We start from the raw sequence: 21,827 nt of genomic DNA on the forward strand, positions 1-21,827 counted from the left end.
TGTCCCACCACACCCACTGTATAGTTTGAATTTGGTGCCTTCTGACTTCCATCTGTTTGGACCAATGAAAGATGGATGGACTTTATGGGGAACGTTTTCATAGAAATGATGTTGTAATAGTGATGTGAGTAGTAATCGTGAAACAGTGGGTCACCTCCACTGTGGCAGATTTTGATGAGTCCAGCATGCAGATTGTTGTTATCACTGGTGAAAATGCACAGCTAATGGTAGTGACTACGTTGAAAAAAGTGTTTTGTAACTGAGAATTTGCTGTGTCAAACAGTGTTATTGTGTTCTTTGTATCTGTTGTAGTTTCCGTGGAAATAAATAGGCGACATTATTTTTGGAGTGACCTATGTAATGTAGATGGACCATGTATTATTTCTGAAAGTAAGTAACTTTTTAAAAATGCTTCTCTTACCTAGTTTCATTTAACATTTGTTTTGCTTTTTTTGTTCTGCTTTTTTTTTTTTAAAGGAAAAAAGCTAGCTAATATCTTTCAAAATACAGTATCTTAGTTGTCTCTCATTCCTTGCATATTTTAGATGGATGAGGGAAAAATGTTTTGTTTCTCACTACTGTAGAAAAAAAGGTAGGCTTATAACATGCCAGATGATTGTGTGACTCCAGCCTGATGCCAGCAAATGCACAATGTACTTTTATCACAGGCAGGCTGATCAAAGGTGACCTATAGAATTCTCTCTCCAGGGCTTGTTTCTCCCTGCTAGACAGGGTTAAAATGTGATTACCTTGCCAATGGGAGAGTTGAAATACTCTATTCTAAAAATGAGAATATTCTTTCCCCTTGTGAATATACAGTCTTTGATAATAAGACACAAATCTAGCCATCAGAATTCACAGGCTACAGTCTCCTCTTGCAGTCATGGGGGATCCACCTTTGTTGGTGACTGCCATTCTTTTTTTTTTTCTTTTTTTTTTTTAAACTTCTGCCTTTGAAATACTCTGTGATGGTTTCTTCCCTAGTTCCTGATGTTTCTGAGAATAGATTCATTGAAATATTCGGTCCATAAAAGCACAAGGTAAGAGCCTCCTTGAAAATGTGCTTAGTTCTGGATTAATTTCAGTCTAAGCTGTTGTTTTCTTTGTTTCCCTTGTGTTCTGTTTGGTTATAGTAGGCAGCAAATCATTCTTTTACACTGAACAGCAATATTTTTGAATATACAAAGCTAATCTCTGAAAAGAGGGACTGAAGTAAAAAAAAAAAAAAAAAAGTAATAATAATAATAAAATTCCATATGACCTTAGTCCTTTCTTGGAAAAAAGGGAGCAGTGTTTTCAGAAGATATAGGAAATGCTGACGTCACTCTGTCTGGGGAAGAATATGTTATTGTTACACACTGAACAACGGTTTTTTCCTTCTCTGGTTTCTTAGCGTAGAACAGATATACATCCTGGTCACAGTGACCTTGTGTTTTTGCAGAATCTTTGATTTGAATAGATTAAAAGCATTTGCCTTACATGCCTGATTCAGGCTTTTGTTGACTGTAGATAGGCTTGTCCTTCCCTTGAACTCTTCCTAACTGAAGGTTGAAACACAGTAGTTTTGTACTACTGTTATGTATACTTCAATTTATGAAGTAATATGAATTTTATCTCCAGTGAAAAACAGTGTAAGAAAATAATACACCAAGCTGGAATTTTGCCACACTGCAAGGCTTTCTTCCGGAGTACTGTAGAAGGCAGTTAGAGTTAGTGCACACAGGTGCTCGCTGAAAATGTACAGCAGAGCAAATTACAAAAATGCAAGGAAAAGGTAGTAGTGCCCTTACTTTTCCATATAACCATGATAATGGCGTGAGCCTGTGTATCCTGAAGTTGACTGCAGCTGTCCCAAAAGATTTCATGTCTTTCAGCTGGCAACTTAGAAGCAGGCAATTCCTGGATGACCCTGACTTTTCTTTTTTATTAAGTTCTCTTGGAATAGACAGGTGAGGAGGATGACCAGGTCTGTAAAAGCTCTTATCAAAGAGAAATGCTTTTTCAAGCTCTGCTTGGTTAATAAATAGGTGGTAGACTTAATTATAACCAAACAGAAAAAGAAATGCAAATCATAGTGTATTTTATGTACTCTTGTTGATAAATTGGTCTTAGAGTACGCAAAATAAATTGATCTGTGAGAGGTTGATCACTGCTAGAAGGAGATATATCAGTTTCTCAGGTGAATTTCCCCTAAGATAGATTGGTTGGCTTTGTAGGTGGCATAAGTCATATCCTTAGACTATACATTTCAGTAAGGTGTATATGGACTGAAATTCTGTAGGTGCTTTGTATGCCATTAAATTAATGTGAGATGTACGTGCTGCGACTAGAACATATTTGAATTTACTTTCTGCTTGAGCTACATTATGATGGCTTTATTGGGCAAAAGTAAATCTGGGATCTCAGTCTTCCCTTCTGTAACAGAAATAAATAGATAGTCTGGATTGACTTTTCTGATGATGATGGATATTTTATTGTTTTTATTACTTTCTTTAAATTCTCCTCTCTGCAATTGCTGGCAGCTTTGAAAACAGCTGCAGTCAGTGTTTTCAGTATTTAGCACTGGTCTTATTGTCTCTGGGCGTTATTAACAAGAAAAAAGATATTTAAGAAAACTGGATGTAAAATGAGTAATTCAAATGCTGAGAACCTGAAGAATTTAGGGTTCTTTTTGCTGGTCTGTTTGATTTAGGCTGACTCCTTCTGTTTTACTACACCTGTGAAGAATTTTTAGCAGCTTCTTTCATTTACAGTATGATGGCATGCATCTGATGTCCACGTGCGACTTCTCTTGAATATCTATCTAGAAGATTTCCTTTTCTCTGCAGCTATTCTACTTAGTGGTCTGAAGGGTAGAATGAGATTGGGGTAGAAGATCCGTGAGCAGGAGTTCTTCATATTTGTGGGATTACCATGAGGCTCTGGGTATGGTAGGCAAGGGATGTGAAAAGATAGAAAAAGAGGAATCTACGTGTGTTCTCCCACGAAGGTCAGATGAACCAATACCCCACGTAGCAAGTGTAATATCAAGACAGTGCTGCAAAGAAACAACAGCAAGTTACAGTCAGAGGTGACTCCCTCCTGAAGGAAGTAGAGGCTCCCATCTGCAGATCAGACCCTCTTTTCAGAAAAGTTTGCTGCCTCCCCAGGGTTTAGATCATCTTGGTACAGAATCCATTCATCTTGATGGGGACCATGTTTCTTGGCTTGTAACTTGGCAGGACTAACTGAGAGGACTTTGAACTAGGAAAGATGGAGAAAGAGTAGGATACTGTTAGGAATGCTGAAGCTAAGCCTTGGGATGGAACGATACCATCTGAAAGCGGCAAGAGTTGTAGGAGCACTTGTACTGCTCTAGGGAGCCCTGAGGCCTCAGGAGCACATCTGAAATGCTTATTTACCAACTTTTGCAGTAGGAGGAACAGATAGGATAAACTGGAAGCTCTGGTCCTTTCCCAGAGCTCCAACATGGAAATTAGTTAGACTTAGTGCAATGAGTCCCATGACTGGAGTGCTGGAAAACTATCTAATGTCCAGGAGGGGTGAGCAGAGCAAACAAAGTAAAGGTGTCTCACTGTGTGTAAGGGATAGTTTAAGACTGTACTGAAAGACATTTGAAGAACAAAGCTGTTATCAGATATTGTCACTGTGGACTTATGAATGAGAAGTCTTGCCTTAGTAATCTGATCTCTTTGCTTGGTGTTGCTTGGTCACTTGCTTGGTGGATGAAAGAAAGGCACAGCATGTAATCTTTCCGGAACGTAGTAAGGTTTTTGATACTGTCCCTCACAACATCTTTCTGGACAAATCAAGTTTTGAGATGCATTAAACGCAGCATGCTCAGCCATTCAAAAGAGGTGATTCTCGCACTATATTTTGCATCAGTGCAGCCTCACCTTGGATACTGTGCGTATTCTGGGCATCACAATATGAAAAGGATGTTAAGGTACTTGGAAGCATTCACTAAAGGGCCATAAGCTGGTAGCAGGGCTGCAAGACACGAGGGCACTCAAGTTGCCCAGTCTAGAGAAGAAGAGGTCCTCATTCTCTGCAGCTCCCTGAGGAGGAGAAGCAGAGGGTGGTGCTGGGCTCTGCTCCTAGTCACTGGTGACAAGATAGGAGCAGCACAGGACTGTGCTGGGGGAAGAGTCAGAAAAGATTTATTTACTCTTAAGGTGGTCAAACACTGGAAACCTTCCTAGACAGCTGGTGGATGCCCCATGCCTATCAGTGTTCAAGAGTCATTATGAATCATGTTCTCAGTGATGTGCTTTAACTTTTAGTTAGCCCTAAATTGATCTGGCAGTTGGATTAGATGATCTCTCAAGGTCCCTTCCAATTGAACAATGCTATATTCCCATGGTAGCTCTCAGTTTTCCTTTGGTGACCTGAATGGTCTGGATTTTGCAGACTGTGACTTATCAACAGTGTGCTGCACTGCAATTAAAGTAGCATTAAATCAAGGAGAGAGAATAGTTGAGTAACTGGATCGGAAAGATCTTAGCTAAGAACTAGATACTGAGCTTATGATACTTGTGAAGTACGTATTTCTCTGTGCTTCTAGGAAATTGCTATCTCTCTGTCTTCATATTCCGTTTTCCTCATATTTTCTGCTCTTCTGCCTATTCATATGGCAGGGTTTTCAGACTGGGAACTTGATCATGATATGTATAGGAATGCTCACTAGTACAACTAGTCCTGAACACAGCAGGGGCTTTAGAGAATGTAGTTGTTACACAAAATAATGACTGATTCTTTCATCTGAACAGGACTGTTCACAACTGTGTGGGAAGAGATGGCAGCGCTACTGCCTCCAAGGAAAAGATAGCTATTGGCTAGGAGAGGCTTCAGGGTGCAGAGTGGAAGGGAAATCACTCTCTGTTGCTAAGCTCTACGTGAGAAAGGTCTGCATGTTCTGTCGAAGTGGATGGTTCAAGTTGGGAAATCTTGGTAGAGGCTTAGAAGCAGTTTTCTCTGTCAGTCTGTCAGTTAGATATTTGGACTGCTTTTGCAAATGTGAAATTCTGTCTCTATAATTTCTGAAAAAAAGGTAATTTGCAATTATTCTTAGGGGGAAAAACTTAGCCAAGATATCTGCAGGCTAAAAATGTCTTGCAGTTTCATAGTGACTTTCACTGGAGACTCTGTATGTTTTGCTAACATGGATTAATATCACAGAATATCTCCTGCAGTCTAGTATTTTTTTTTATCCTTGTTTTACATGTGAGTTAATAAATGGATGAAATTCTGGATGCACTGAAGGCGGTGGAAAGGGATCAGTAAGACCAATATTTCATCTTTAAAGCCTGAAGTAATGTAACTAATAATTCAGTTTACAGTTATACTGTATTTTCTGATGTCTTGTGAAGATAGTTGCCCTTTAGTTACTAAATGCTTTTTCCAGCTTGTTGAGTAATGTAATATGTTATTCCACCCCAGCAGTAAAGCAAGATAATTAGATATTTTATCTTTATTCCTAATTTGTGGCCAACTAACACTTGGTACGTCAGTTATCCTCAAAACATCATCAAATCTAGCTTAGACTGAACTCCAAAGTGTGGCTTCTTACTCTTACCTAAATTAAGCCCATAAGCTGTGTCAGATATGCACATAAATACAACAGTAAATAAATTTGAGCAGGGTGGTTATCATTTGAATTGCTCATACATCAATCGGTAGTGCTAAGACCAGCAAAAATGCTATCTCAGGCTGGCAAATGTGCCACGTTTGCTGCCCACAGAGAAGTCTGTGGAGAGTTGGTGCGGCACCTTTGGGCCGCCAGTGAGGAGGCTCCATAGGGAATGTGTGTGGGAGTGAAATGGAGAGAGTGATAGTGCCTCAAGGGGATGCAGGGTGAGAAACAGACAGTATAACAACTTCTGCAGACTTGTGAGTTTCAGAAAAAAACCTGCCAACACTGGAGTACAGAACATAATTTTAGGGCTGTTAACAAAAACTCCAGAAGATACTGGGCTGCAGAGCACTTAGTTCAGAGGTAGGCTGACTTTAAAGTAAACAGAAGAGCAGATGGATTTTTTTTTACCCAAGCTAGCGTGGGCTTTTGTAACAAAATAAACTATGATTTGATTACTCGCTGTTACCATTGCAAAACTATTTGACTTCAGAAGACAAGTCTCTGACGCACTTTCTATAGCCTTGCAGCTGAAAACGTTGCTGTTGCCTGGCTCTGATCATTGAATTTGCTGAACAAACCTTTACAACCACACTACTTCAAAAATGTAACTGTATGCACACAGACTTTGCTCAATTAATGATGACATCCAGTAAGTGATCGGGAACGTAAATATTTTATCATCTGTCAGGAGAAGACAGCTTGGATGTCTAGGTCATATGTGTAGTGCTCAGATGATAGAAGATTATGCTTAATTTTATAAAGAATTTCAGTGTTGCCTTTCTATACTCCTGAGGATCTGTACATCAGTTCATTTTTTGAAAAAACATTGAGAGGTGAAGGGTATGTGTAAGTGTGTTCAGAGTGGATTCTTTTGGTTTAACTTTTTTATGATATGCAGAATACACAAAAGAGTTTCTGATAACACTGACTCCCCTAGTTGTGTGTGTAAGGCCTTAGATACTGAGTCCATATATGTGCATGACATTGCTGCAGCTCTTGTGGAAAAAGAAAATGTATCAATCTGTCAAGAGACTTATGTTCTGGTTAGCTTTATAAAATGAAAGCTGAAGGATACCTGCAGCTGCATTCTCTTTAACATTGACCTTGTTTTGTATTTAGAAAGTCTCTGAAGTACTTATCAACAGAAGGGCCGCAGCTTTCTGGGCAAAATGGTTTCTTACTCAGTTACAGTGGTGACAGTGCCATCTCCTTTAGGCTTTTCTCTCAGTAATGTAGGTAGAAGGCTCAGCAGTGCATTTACTGTGTTAAGCAGTCTTCAGATTGATGAAGGAGCATGAAGATGTCACGTTCTTCTGCTGTGAGTGATGTTGAGTATAAGGTGGCTCATTGTATGAAACTGGGGAGTGTCAGCCAGGTCAGAGTTGACGTGGTGATGGGGAAAACACCCCTATCAAAATGGTTGGCTAGAGTTTGGAGGAAGTATGCGTTGCGAAGAATGCATACAAAGCAAGCTGAGGCAAGCTAGCCCTTGTGATATTGTGCTTAAGATCATCTGTGAACGCAAATGTGATTTTGACAGCGTAGCCGTTGCCTTAGGGTGAGAGCTTCCGAGGAGAATGTATCAGACTGATCAAGTTGCTCCCACTGTAACAGTATTGTTCTGGTGTTTTTTCACTTGAATAACCATTACAGGAAACACTGGTCTAGCATTGCATTCTGCATAACAGAGGCTGTTTAGCTTTTTTATTTTACTTTTTGTGTCAGAATGACTGTTTTGTGCAGCTCCCTGCTGCAACCTGTGCTGTGTGACTGGTGCTAAAATCTTCCCAGACGAGAGCCCACTGAAAAGCTGTGTTGATGGGAAGAGAAGACAGTTATCCTACCTGCCTTGCAAACTGTGCTGCAAAGGAATCCTTTTCTGAATGGGCTTATCACCCTTCACTCGATACAGAGGAAGCTCAGTTGCTAGCAGCTTTCAGGTGACTAAAGTTAGATCAGACAAATTCCACTGCAAGTACTGAAATTTACCTTATTTCTTGTTAATATGAGTTCTGTTCTCTTGAAAAAAGTCATAGCTGGTCAGTAGAAGGAGAAAAGCACCTATTTTATTTGCGTGGCTCTGCCTCCTGCCTTCTGAATCATACAGCACCCTCACAGGCCATCTCTTTCATGACAGCGGGTGAGCATGGAGAAGCAGAGAAGGAAGAAACACCCTGAGTACAGAGTGGGAGACCAAGTCATCATAAAGCTTTCAGGAAGAGTGATAAATGAGGAATGCTGAGAGAAGCAAGGAGCCAATGCATAGCTAGGGCTCAGAAGAAGGCAAGCAGGATGTTTTGCTGAAGCTTAGAGGGGACTGTGCAGGGTTTCTTGAAGCACAAGAAGGCCTCTCAATGCTGCTGTCCTGAAAGCAAACCTAAAAGAATGGACCTGCTCTGGTAGCATGCTGTAATAGGTGAGGGATGGATCATGAGTTCTCTTACTTTTATTTTGCTTCGCTCAACAGAACTAGCAATGGATTGTCAGGGTTCCCTTGTTCTAGTTGATGTTTAAGTGGAACACAGTTTTAGGCTGTAAAAGTTTCTGAGTGTGCTTTTGATACATTCAAGGTTTGTGTGGTTTTCTGGTGAAGAAGGAGGAAAGGGTTGCTACACAGAGCCAGTGACTGCAGCTTTGGTTTTAGCTTGAATGCTATTTATACAACAACAATGCATGGTACAGTGACCTTTCTGCCATTCCAGACATCCAAATAAAGCAGATGCTTTAAAAACAATCTGGCTAATTTACTTGAAATCTGCAGTTTTGGCTGGAATGTATTTTAACATTTCAAATAACTTCCTCTCCAGCACATGAAAAATCAGTTGTTTGAAGGACAAGTGGTTCATGAGCCTTGCTCATGAAGAATATTTATGATTTTTCAGTTTGATTTTGACATATTACTCTACCAATATCACTGGTGATTTTTTTTCCTTCCGCTCATATAGAGATAGATTTTAGCACATTATAAGTATTTCATACAAGCAGTATTTTCATAGGGCAGAGTTGGATAGAAACATGAAATATAGGTGTCTGTAGCTTGTGTAAGAGGATAAGGCTGTTCAAAGGGCTGGCTGTAGGGCCCAGTCTGTAAGGAGTGATGAAATAATCTGCTGCATGAGTTCCAAGAAGATGGAGCCTAGCATGGCTTGCTTTGCTGCAGACATAGTGTAATTTTCATGGGGGAAGTGAATTTGTAGCATTCTCATTTGCATACATGTATGAAGTTCCCGCACACACATGTTCTTCTCTTAGACTATGGTAGAACAGCTGGAGTTGCTCTTAACTCTTCCATCATTCTACCCTCACAGAATCATAGAATCATTTAGGTTTGAAAAGACTTTGAAGATTGTTAAGTCTAACCATTCACCTAACACTACAAGTCTACTGCTAGACCATATCCCTAAGCACCACATCTCAAATACCTCCAGGGATGGTGACTCCACCGCCTCCCTGGGCAGCCTGTTCCAATGCCTGACCACCCTCTCCATAAGGACATTCTTTCTGACATCCAGACCAAACTTCCTTTGGCACAACTTGAAGCCATTGCCTTAGCTCCTTTGAGAAAGTTTTTGAAAATGACTATGCAAAACATATTCCTAAAACTAGGCTCAGCAGCAAACTTATAAAAAATGGTTAAAAGAAAAAAAAAAAAACACAAAAAACCCACAGCTATTATATTTGTGTCTCTGTTGTTGCATATAAGGCACTATAAATAAAGTGCTCAGCAAGATCCTGTCATAGAGCTGAAGAGTGTATATTAAGATGTGCTATGAGGACTAAATTCTCTTAAGGAACTTTCTTCCCACCTCTCTGAAACATTCCCAAGATTTCCAGCTACGCATACATGCAAACACCTGTACATGGGCTTTATACAGCTGTTTGTATCCCTATCCTTTACTGTTATTTTGTTTACTGGAGGTTTCTCAGTGTGTTATAAGAGTTAGATTAATAACGCTTTGGAATTGATGCTTGTTTTCTTCTTCTGGCTATGTAATTGTAAATGGAGAGTGTCCTACCTCTTGTTCTGCTTATTAACTGATGGCCAGAAAGATTTATTTAGATTCTTTTTAATCAAGTGCTAACAACATAAAGAGCTGCAACACCTATCTTTGTCTCCTTCTAATCTAATCCATTGGCAGACAGAACAGAATCAGTCCCTGTTTGTGCAGGAAGGTTCATGAATTTCAAGGGAGCAGGAGAACGTGTCATATCCCATGTAGGAAAACTGGAGGAAGAAGAAGAGGTCATATACTCCAAAAGTGGGAGCTTTTGCCAGCCCTAGTGAGAGTGAGCTGAGTCCGAGTGAAGAACAAAAGCAGAGTCTTCTGATGTAAAGTTGTAAAGCAGAAATGGGAGCTAAGGGCAAATGGCCATTGCTGCTTTTAAAGAAAAAAAAAAAAAGCAAAAATGAGTCTTTTGAGAAAGGAGGGAAAACTTGGGAAAGTTTCTTAAGAAGTATCATTTTTGGACCTGTGGGAGGAGGGAACAGTTTCAGCCAAAGAGTTTGATAGATGGGAGATAAAGTTAGGTGTTTCATGTTCTGTTTAGCTTTTGAGATCTAAGCTATCTTTTACTAAAGTATTTCCAAACGTTCCTTGGCCATAAACATTTTTTTGTAATATTCCCAAGCTTATTGCCAATTTCCTGACATGTTAGTTCTAACTGGAATCAGCAGTTGTTTTAAGGAAGTGATTGATTGAAGTGTTACATAGCTGGTATGACTTCCATTTCTCCAGCAGGTTTTCTCATCGCAAGGCTTTAGCGAGGAGCATAAGGAGGTTTTTTGCTCATTTATTTGTTTTTTTAATATCAAACTTTGAATCTTTAAAGAAAAATTTGCTTGATGTCACAAGTATATCCCCGGCATCCATATTCAAAGATGTTGAATGATCAGTAATGTAGTAGTGGAGAACTGAAACTTTTACCATGTTAGACATGCTTCAAGTGTTAAAGCATTTTGTCTTTTAGATGTATAGCAGATCAGCATTGGAAACAGAGATAGATTTATTAGGTAAGAGATTATTATTACAGGAAATAATTATTAATTATTATTATAGGAAAATAGCTAGGGCTTGCTGGGCTAAGAGAAGATCTTGCCCTTAAAGTCCAGTTGTTTTAGTTTAGGAATGAGATGTGACAAATGAAAGAAGTTGGAAAGTGGCTGAAGAGTGCTGGCAGATATGCTCTTCTGAGTTCTTGTGGGACTCATTTCTTCCCAGAGGAAAGCATGCGTTGTGCAGGTGGTTCTCATCTGTACCTGTGCACAGATTTCCAGGTCAGCCAAGAGCCATTACTGAAGTTGCTTTGAACCCCCTTGACACAAATAGTTAAGGAATGCTTGGACAATCCAGTCTGGTGATTTGGCTGTAGGGTCAGGAATAACCAACTGAGACATCAAAGCAAACACCTGGGAGGGACACCGTAAAACTATGCTACCCACTTCCAAAGTGATTACTCTCTAATAATGCAGGGAGGACAGATCAACAAGATTTGGTGTGGTTGGCATAGGAAATGGGTCAAAAGGTAAGTCTGCAAGGTGATTGTGCAGAGAAGTACAGCAGGGTTGAAGTATGCCTTGAAAGAAGTAGCATAGTGGGAGTAAGAGCCAACAAAGGCAGTCCTGTGATGTATAAGATAAGAAATTCACCATAGCAGAGATGGGAGAGGATTGTTGTTTCAAGATCTGAGCGGTATCTGCTATAATAATCAAATGTACTCTTGAAGGCCAAGAAAAAGTTTGGGAGTATAGATAAAGAAAGAGGGTTGAAATGTCAAATACAAAGAACAGAGAGATGTAAAGAGTCTGGAGTGATACTGAGAAGGATCAAACCAAAGACAACATCTTTCCTTAACTGAGAACTATTTTGATGGTAGTCACAGGGTCACAGAAGCACAGCAGCATTGGATAGCTGAAATGTTGCTCAGTAGTTCATTGTCACCAATATCAGGTTCTGAGGAAGAGAGTACATTGTTCATGGAGGCAGTCTACAGGCTCTGTGCTGATGTCTGCTCGCTAAGTACTAGCACATTCTGTGCTCAGGAGCTGCAAAATTGTTAACACAAGTTAACTATAATAATACAAATGCTAGGAAGGAGTATGTGTAATATGGAGAATCCTATATTCCAACTAACCTGCCTCAATTGGGCCAGTTTCAAGCAGACAGTTTTCACAATTTTTGATCTTGATTTGTTAGCAGTTGTCCCTGAGTAGCTCAAACTGAAATTACCCTCTTTGTTTTCTTTTCTGGTGTACCAGACGTATGCTAGTACGTCACAATAATGTTTTGCATTATAAGATTCTACTGCACCATGTAGTTCATAAAGTCTTTTGATTTTCTTGTGTTTAATAGGAAATAGCCCGTTATCTCCGACCTGGAACTTTGCGTGCTATCTTTGGGAAGAACAAGATTCAGAATGCTGTCCACTGCACAGATCTACCAGAAGATGGACTTCTGGAGGTAAGACTTGTTAGATAAACATATGCTTTTATATCATAGGAAATTTAAGGTGAAAAACTGCACTTGACAGTGTTTTAAGCTGTTGAAGTGTTTTATTTGTAGAATAGCTTTGCTGGATTCCAGTGATCACTGAGAAACAAAAGCAAAAAGTTTATAAAGAGCAATGAACTTATTTAATTCAGATACTGTAAAAATTTGATCTATGCTCTTTTCTTGAACACACATAGTATGCTAGAATACTTAGTGAAATGAAAATTGAGTCTTCTGTTTGGCTGAATATATCTTTTGAACTGGACACCAACATCTAGCAGTGCTTCTGCAAGGACACCTTCATGGCCTCTGCTTGGATGACCACTATAACACCCAGTCTGGTATGTCCCAACAGAGAGCTTGTGACAGGCCTGGGATGTTTCAGGCACTAAAGGTTCAAATTCTTCACATAGGCACCAGTTTTTTATTGATACATGGGGCATAATTATGCATATCATATGGTATTTCCCATGTTTTATAGTAACTTACTAAAAGTTTGGCTTTGTATGCTTTCATTAAGTCCAATAAAGTGGAAAAAAATGAATTAAAGGAATTTGTAAAGGCAGAACAAGCTCAGTCACCTAATGCCATGCCCCAAAGATGAGGTCTGGACAAGAGATGTTGAAGTAGTGTGTCAGTGTATCTTGGATGGATCTTTTCATCAATGCATATGTTTCTTCAGTGCGTACATAGCTTCTACCATACTTTCTACAAGCATTTATGAGTGGTTTGCTGTTAAACTATAGCAACGTGATGAAGCAGCAAGAGTTTTCCTAGCTTGGATAACTTCATATGGCCAAAAGTGAGGGGAGGAAGAGCAGCTAACTGCGTCATGATCTCCCATCATGAGGTAAAATTAGATGTGTGGGTTAAAGTGCTGTTTGACAGGAAATTGCATCTAACTTAAAAAATAGCATAGTGTTAATTGAAAATTGCAGCCAACATCAACAAAGTCACAGCTTTTTAAGCCATTTCCAAGCTGGCACTGAAAGTTGGCAACTTCTAATTTCTGTGCAAGGGGTCTGGATTTAAACAAGCAAGCAGTTATTTGTCATCATGTACCTAAGATCTATCAGTTATTTCTTTTAAATGGCAGTAGAAAAAAAGACGTAATCCACAAGAAAAAAGAGAATCTCACTAACACTGATACAGCATTTTAGTACTTCAGCAGAACTCTCTCTTTCATATTCACTGTTGGTCTCCTGTATGCTGTTTGGTGGTGCAGAGCAACTATAACTCCATTTTGCTGATGGTTTAAATTGAGTTTACAGCCACCATAGGCGTAATTGTATACAGAATGTGGTTCTTCATGTTTCTAGTTTCTTCTATACAGTCCAGGCTAAAGCAGCAGTGGTAAAGGGCATCAGTTGAGTGAATGCTTAAATTTGATTGACAAATGAGCATTATATGAAAGCCTTTTACTGTCAGAACTGTACTTTATGGAGTTTCCTCCTTTCTGTGTTTTGTAAGAAATGGAGGTGCCTGAAAATGTAGGTAAGGATCTGGATTTGATTAAGCTTTCGCGAATTATGAAAAATAAATGATCCAGTGTGCTCAGAAGTGATCCTTGGGAAAAAAACTTCCTCTATAAGCTTTTTGTACTTAAAATCAGTCACAGAGGTCTCACTTGCTTGGCATGCAGAAGCCAGGCTTTCCCCTTGCCCAACCCCATTAACTGTAATAGTGCTGTATGTCCTGGGCAAAGAGATGCTGTGGCGTGCAGGACAACCACAGAAGAAAACTTCAGCCAAAGATTCCTGGGCCAGGAAATATGCTGTTTTCAATGAATGGTGGAGAATGTTTTCATTCTGTAATGAATAATTGAATATTTTAATATATTGAATTGAACAGAGTGATTAGCCTCAGAGGGGGAGAACCCAGGATAGATAAAGCTCTTGTAGAGGAGAATGAGCTTGGCAGTCCTACCTTGGCTCCCTATCCAAATGTAGCAGTGGGATTTGCTTCTTTCAGAGTAGTTTGTGTGCATTTGTTATGTCTGTGTCCTGGAAGATGTAACTGTTACTGAGATGTTAATGCTGCTGTTCTGATAAAAACTTTACGGTATCCTTGTAGGACAAGGGATTAGTAGAGGGGGAGATTGGAGTAAATGTACTGCTGTTATTTCATTGACTGAAATTTCAGAAATAAATCCGACCTATTAGGTTTACAGTACAAAGATGAACAATCCTTTTAAAAACCCCAAACGAAAGCATATAATCGCTAGCAATCTCGTTCATTTCTTCAGGTGGCATTGTTTTTTTTGTACTGGATTACTACTCTATTACAGGTATCATCCAGTATAGTTCAAAACCCCAGACTATACGCAGATTATTGCGCTCTTTTTTGCTGTTTTAAAAGGTGAATTTGGCACCCTGAAGTCAGGCACAAGAGCTAGGAACTTCAGAGTTTCATTTTTAACTCTGGTGCTGATTTTATGTGAGTTCGGCCAAACCCCTTTTCAAATTTTGGCATGGAACTATTTGGCACTGTTATTCTGTATGTAGATGTTCTGACTTAGTATTCCATTTTGGAGAAGGCAAAAATAAGTGCAACTAGTTTTAGAAAGCAAATTGCAGAATCATTATTGCAAATAATGACGTTAAGTTGTTAAAGCCTCTTTTTTTCTCTATTTCCTACCACATACACCTTCTATATTCTATTTTAATTTGCAGAACAGGAAATGGTTTAATTTCTTTTCTGAATCCTGTCAAGTTTTGCACCACCCCTAAACCCAATAAGTATTTTTGGAAAGAGGATGCTGTGATGTAATCTTTCCGAAACTCTTGGTCAGTCAGAGAGGTGGGCCTTAGCCAACTGTTACAGCCCCAAAAGCAGACAGAGTCAATCTGATAGACAGTGAATAATGGTGTTTGCTACCTTTGATTCAGAGCTTCTGTGCAACCTTGACCATGTTTTATGGCTGAATCACTGTTTTCCAGATGCTCCCATTTCCAGTACTGCCTCACCTTACAGGCTGAAGAGCCTGCAGAGTGGATTTTCCACAACTCTGAGCTTGCAGAGAGCCCTGTGGGTTTGTACAGAGAGCTGGCCAGTACATTGAGTACTTACGCTGCTAACGTTAATGCAGTGTTTTGGGGGTCCCTGCCACAATCCAGACTCTGTTGTGGTCACGTGTTCTGTGACGCATCTTCAGGATCAACATTGCCCCTAGGAGCTTGGAGGCAAAGTGGCCAAAAGGGACTGCTGCTCTTGCTGCTTTATTGCTGGGAAGGTGAAGAGGTTGATGTGTGTATGTTAATTCTTCCGGGAACTTCTGATCTTCCAGAACAAAATGGGTATGGAAAGGGGAGATGCCTGGCTAACTCACTATCCCATTGTGTACCTGAAGTGCATGGCATTTACTGAAGCACAATAAAGATGCATTCCTGCATAGAGGGGAACATACCAGTGCTTTCTTGAGGACTCAGGTATCCTCATTGCCAGATACTGCATATTTTAATATTTTCCCACCACCCTACACAGTTTTCATCACCTATGGCTGAAGATCTAGCTGAGATTTTAAAGGTGCTTATAGTGACAACTGCTGGCTGATTGTCCATAAAAGGAGCAATGTCCTTTAACTGTTCAGAGAGATGGGATAGGTAGTTGAAGATCAGATGTTTTCTGACGTTAATAGTCAGATTCTTGATCTCCTTGGTGGTTCATATACTGAGTGGTCAGTAGAAAGGGAAGGCATGAACTTCCTCCCCAGAATCATAATCAAGAAAGGGAGGAAATGGAGCAACACTTCCAGGAACAAGGGCTGATTAACTAAGTAAGGGTCAGCTTACCTGCGTAGTTTTAGAACACTATATGTAATTAATGTAGTGCAGTAGTTTTCCAGTGTTTTCTGTTGGTCCTCTTTTTCATGGACCTGGAAAAAGGAACATTCACTTTTTAATCTAAAAAACAAACAAACAAACAAGCCAAACCCTAAAAACCAAACACCAGCACTTGCTCCCACTAGTTTGACCCTTAAGTCCTATCTTTGTTCTACGTTCTACTCCACATTTTGGGCAGTGACTGAAACATATCACAGAGTTAATGAATAACTCACTTGGGCTCCGCAGCTGAGGGGTGATGCAGTGAGTCTAAAATACAACTGGCCATGTGGAAAAAACAGTGTATTTTCAGTTATAAAGCTCTAGTAGCTAATGTTTTTATTAGTATGCTGATACAGGAGGAGCGAGCCCTGAAGCCACTTAGAAGAGCACTTTGACTTACTGGGCCAGGCACTTTTTTATTGATTTCATGTACGTGTGTGTCCTTGTAACAGTACAAAATGTATTGTCATAAGTGACAGCATATAGACACAAATAGCTCAGAACAGTCCATTTTCACAGCTCTCCTGTAAATCTTCCATTTGAATGGGCAGAGGAGAGAAAGGAGGAAGTAAGGAAAAAAATCTATTAGATGTGGAGTATTTATGAAATGTTGGAGTTTCACAGGTAATGGCTAAAACCTCAATTTCTTTAGTTTTCAGGTGAACTGATAATGTTGCTTAGGATATTCATTCAGAGCAGGCGTTTACATTTGTTTCTCATATGCAAAGCAGGTTCCAGTCTACATCTTGGCAGGTTTTTTCTGTTTTAAACAGCAGGCACAGTTTCAACCATTTAGACAGTTACAGTGCTCACCTGGATTCACATTTTTTTCTGAATCTGAGCAACACACCAGAGACGGTGTTGCATGTGTTTCTTTCATGTGCATGCAGTGAAAAGATTGCTCTGGCTCCACTCACCGTCTTGGACCTGAGAAACATTTCTGGTAAAAAGTGCTGTTGAAATAGGTGCGTTGGCAAACCATCAGATCCAATGAATCAGCATTCCCTGGACAAACAAGGTTCTTTGAAATTAGTCATTCCTGGTCTGTGTTTAGTTGAAGCACTCTGGAACGTGTTGTGGCTACCAGACTTCACAATTGATGTTTGCCCTTACAGAATGAAAGAAAATTAAAAATCAGTCTGTGAAAATCTCACATTGCTGAAGTACAGTGAGTACGACTTTCCACAGGAGGTGGTGCTGTGTGCACACCTCAGTTCCTTGCAGCTCCACGAGGCAGAACATCTTCCAGATTATGCAGGAATCCACTCATCTGCAGCCATTAAAAATCTGCTATCCTAAACCTGTAGTTGTTACAAAACAAGTATTTCTAGGTTTTATCATGCTCTGCCTGTAAATTTTTACCCATGCCATGCAATTCAAGGTATTTTTGTGAGTGGTTCCTTAAGGGCATTTGCACTGTAGCCAGACACTAGGGACTATAGGTTACTCCAGCTGTGGGCTGTCTGAAAGGTCTCTCCACTGAGGTGCAACCTGCCGTGTCCGGGCTGTCCCCACAAGCTCTATGTTCCCGTGTCATGGTGTTTGGGTAGGGTCAGTCTCCTGCAGCTTCTTTGCATTATTGAAAAATGCCTTATAGTCATATATATCTATGTGTACATATAGATGATGCTGCCATAAGTGAGATAAACAACAAAATGATTCAAAACAGAACCATAAAATCACCAAGCTTGGAAAAGACCTCCAAGATCATTTAATCCAGCTGTCCACCTGCCACCAATACTTCCCCACTAAACCAAGTCCAGTAGTGTGTGAGTTCTGGGTGGGATAACCTTGCTTTTGCTGAGGGAGATATGTTATTAGATGACTAATTCTTGTAGTGGACGATAACATGGCATTTACTGTGGGAGTGTGTGTCCTCTAGGCTATGTATGAAACAGTAGAGCGGACTGAGGTGTCAAGCCAGTTTATATGGAGAATGTGCCAGCTTTCTTCTTGGCCTTGTGCCTGCATCTGTGGATGTTCTTTCCACTGACTCCTCTTGGAGGATGTGCATGTTTTTGTGTGGCTGCCAGTTGCTGTCAGGCACTGTCTTCGGGGGACTGCGGAGGCAGATGGGTCAGCTTTTAGTGTCACAGGCAGCCTTCCAGCCAGGCAGTAGTGAGAACCTCCTCCAGGATCATTTGCTGGCCTTCTCCGTTGCCTCTGAGCTATTTGTGGCTTCTGCAGATATGAAAATAACCTTTTAGGTGGGGGTGGTTTTGCTGTTATCAAGAAGAATGGGATGTGTTTGTCTTCTGAGAGATGATTTGTGTTTGGTTGGTTGATTGGTTGATGGTTTCTTTTTGAATAGGCTGCTCAGAGAAGCTGTGGGTGCCCCATTGCCGGAGCATTCAAGGCCAGCTTGGATGGGATGGGGCCCTGGGCAGCCTGAGCTGGTGCATGGCAGCTCTGACCATGGCAGGGGTTGGAACTAGGTGGGCTTTGAGGTCCCTTACAACTTACAATTCTATTATTCTATGTCGGCTGTGCAGGTAGTCTGTACTGCTGGAAGCTCTTTCCCCTGGCTTGCTGTTTCTAAACACACACGTGGTATCAGCCAGCTGCACAAACTACTGGCAGAGACCTGGAGAACAGACTTGCCCACGTTCTGGAACTAGGAAGTTCAGCTGGCTGAATCCAGCCTCAGGAGAGCGGGAGGCAATGACAGACAATAAGCAGTGACAGGATGGGCCAGTTCACAGCTGTGCTTAGTCCACACCAGTGCTGTGGGTAATGCAAACCAGCATTGCTTTCCTTAGGCTCTGGGTTAATTAAATGCTCTGAAGGGTTAAGAGCTGCCCTTGGGTTTTGATGCGGCATGCATTCCACCTGCTAGAAGGCAGCTGTACCTTGGTCTGGTGTTCCAAGAGAAGTGCCATGAGAAGCACGCCTTGTTCTTGCTTTCCCTTTGCATTTATTTGAGGAGGCCGGGAGGAGCAAGCTGATCTCATGAGCTATTCAGAGTGAATGAGGAGGCACTCACCTTGCAGCAGGGGGACATGACAAATGCTTCCCATAACCATTTCCATCAGAACGGAGTCCTGTTGAAGAGCACTCTTGCTCCCTGCCAACCTGCCTTTTTTCTGCTTGCTCCTTTCCTTCCTGCTCACTGCCACTGTCTCTACGTGGGGGTGTGCTGCAGGGTGGAAATGCTGTTGTACCAGCCATGAGCTGATCGCTGCCTTTAGGTTGTAACACAGCGGTTTAGGACAGAAGACGTCGGAGGGATGAAGTTCTGTTAAACTCATCTTTTGGTGCACCAAGGTATAGTCCAAACCGTTTAATGCAGCATGTCAATGAGTAACTCTCAGAGGCGTCAATGTGCTTAGTGTGGAATTCGTGTGTGTCACATTCTGAACAAAGGTCTCCTGTATTGCTTGTTATCGATTAACTTGTCTGGCATTATGCAAGCTGCCTCTACCAGCTGAGAACTAACTCTCTCCATTCACAGGGCAGCGTGGCTTGTAAAACATTACACAGCAGAAGTGCATAGCATGGCAATGAACCTTTCACTGAGGGCATTTCAGCTGTACAGCATTTCCCTCGAGAGCCTTTAAAATATTAATAAAGCAGTCATTGTTTCACTCAGTCATATGGCAATTTTGCAATGAAGCCTTTTATTAGGGGCTCACACTGAGCTGCATAATCCAGAGTAAGGTGCTTTTAATCATCTCCAGTGAACAGAAATGAAAAATTGGAAGGTTTGGTTGTTGTTTCTTTTTTTGCAATTTTTCATCAAAGCAATAGGTTTTTCTGGCCGCAGTTGGAAATTTTAGTCTCTCTGCTCTATAGTGAGTACTGTCAGGTAATGCTTGTTATGATTCCAAATGCTTCTCCGTTTTAACTTCTTGACACTTTTTATCCAACAGCTGCAGGAAAGAATCTGGAGTGTAGGAAAACTTCTTCTCGTTTGGCGGTGTTTTTGCATATCAGAGAATGTTAGCACTGGAATTCTGTCTCCAAACATTTCCTGAGGCTGTATATACAGTTGTACAGCGAATTAAGTAAGCTTTTTCCATAGGCTTACAGAATCAAAGAATGAGAAAAGATCTCTAAAATCATCTAGTTCAGCTATCGCCCCATCACCACCATGCCCACTAGATCATTATATGAAGAGAAAGGAAAATGTAAAATAACAATAGATGGATTTTGAACACGTGTTGGCAATGATCGATTTTTTTTTTTCTTTCTTTCTTTCTTTTTTAAATGATGATACTGGGTCACTTGCAGCCTAATTTTAAACATCAGTTGTATAATTATTATGCTTGTGGGCCAGACAGGCAAACTAAATTAGAATCTTGTTTAAATAGAGTAGTGAAATAATTCAGCCCTTGTACTTCCTCCTGTGGGTGAGATGCAAGGTTTGGTTCCTCCTCGTTCTGCCAGGGTGGAGCTCTCTGAGTGCTAGAGAGGAGCAGCCAGTGAGTGTCAATCAAGCAGCTCTTTGAGTCTCACCTTCTCCTGAAGGTAACCTGGGTGAGCTCGGCTTTTGGCACCTGTCCATGTTGCACTGAGCAAGGTCATTTTGTGGAGGGGAGGTCAAGGCAGAGAGAAGGCATGATGCTTCTTAGTAACTGGTCTGAGGCCCAGTTTGTGGCTTTGAGCCAGCTGCTACCTTTGTTCCCTCATTTTGAGCCCAAAAGCCCAGGCCCTACTTCCTTTAGCCCTCCATGTTCCTCCACCTGAAACATAACAGCAATTAAGCTGCAACTCAATGGCTCTTTGGCAGACTAAAGCAAGAATAGAAAAAACCTTGCCTACTACAGCAAAAGCAATAAGTGGGTACTGTTGTTATGTAGAAGCTCAGAATCTCCTTTTATTTCTTAAGCACAGAGTCCTTCACCTTTTCTTGTTGTAATAGTAGCGCTGTTCTCCTGTGGCACATGGCTGTGTGTTGCAAATATATTTTAACATGAATTCCTATTCCTCCCCTCAACTAGCTGCACCCTCCCAGCTTTGCTTCAGAGGTTAGATAGGCAAATGATCAGCTGTATTTGTACTGTCTGTATTGGGTTAGCCCCTTTTTTTTGTCAGTGACTGACTACTGTATACCAGCTGTAATTGAGAAAAGAATTGAAGTCATTCGTCATTCAACACATGTATGTGTTGAAAATCGTGTTGAAGCATGGAGGGTAGGGAACAAAGCCAGAATTGTGTTAATCTGGACAGAAGACTGCAAACATAGTTTTTCTGTCTAGCGTAGATGCTAACAACATGGACAATCTTAAGAGTTATCAACCAATTCTTCTTGCACAGTTAATAATAACCAATTTTTCAAAGTGTAGTGTCATACTAGTACTGATTTTGTGTTCTATTATGGTTATACTGAGGGCTCAGGCTCTGTGTGATGATCCTGTGCTGGCAGCTGTGCAAATACAGAGCAGAGTGAACAAAATGGTGGTGATCACCTGTAAGGATATTAGCTGTTGTCACGGGCTCCTTAAAGTCACCAGCCAGAGTAAAATTGTCCCTCTTCCTCTTCAACTCTTAAGTGCATTGGCATATAGATGGGGAGTGACCTATCTATGAGTGTATCTCATGGCTGTGTGGACAAGTTTCTCTTTGTTGACCTCATTGGCATTTATTGCTGTTCTGTTGAGGAGGGACGCTGTGCTGAGAATATCTGATTGCAGTCCGAGAACTGAGGGCTTCCTGTGGCAGTTACCATATACATTTCAGCTGTTGAACAGGAGCATGCTCATCCATGTGCCAGGAGCCTGGTCCTGATGTGGCAGCTCAGGGCTCAGCCCATGGCAAGAGTGCTGTAATCAGTGAGGATTGCTGAGACTTGAAACGAGCTCTTGGCCCCCAACACTGATCTGTCTCAGAGGAGAACGGAGCTTTCCAGATCTACTGGCATTATATGGAAGGTGTTTTTTT

General features: G+C 40.9%; 1 protein-coding gene across 6 annotated transcripts in view; it reads left to right on the forward strand.

The window, feature by feature from the left end:
- Positions 1 to 21,827, forward strand: part of NME7 (NME/NM23 family member 7) — an 89,750-nt gene that overhangs the window by 60,674 nt on the left and 7,249 nt on the right. For 3 of the 6 annotated variants that reach the window (XM_085238093.1, XM_085238104.1, XM_085238116.1), the window contains one exon: positions 11,986 to 12,093. In XM_085238093.1, the coding sequence (XP_085094219.1) occupies positions 11,986 to 12,093 (108 nt within the window). Of the gene's footprint in view, positions 1 to 312; positions 391 to 11,985; positions 12,094 to 12,869; positions 12,974 to 21,827 lie in introns of those variants that run through there. The other 3 variants (XR_014886901.1, XM_085238098.1, XM_085238123.1) reach the window with 3 other exon arrangements.

Source organism: Meleagris gallopavo, chromosome 1 (genome assembly GCF_905368555.1).
Source record: "Meleagris gallopavo chromosome 1, MGAL_WU_HG_1.1, whole genome shotgun sequence".
Taxonomy (NCBI): Eukaryota; Metazoa; Chordata; class Aves; order Galliformes; family Phasianidae; genus Meleagris; species Meleagris gallopavo.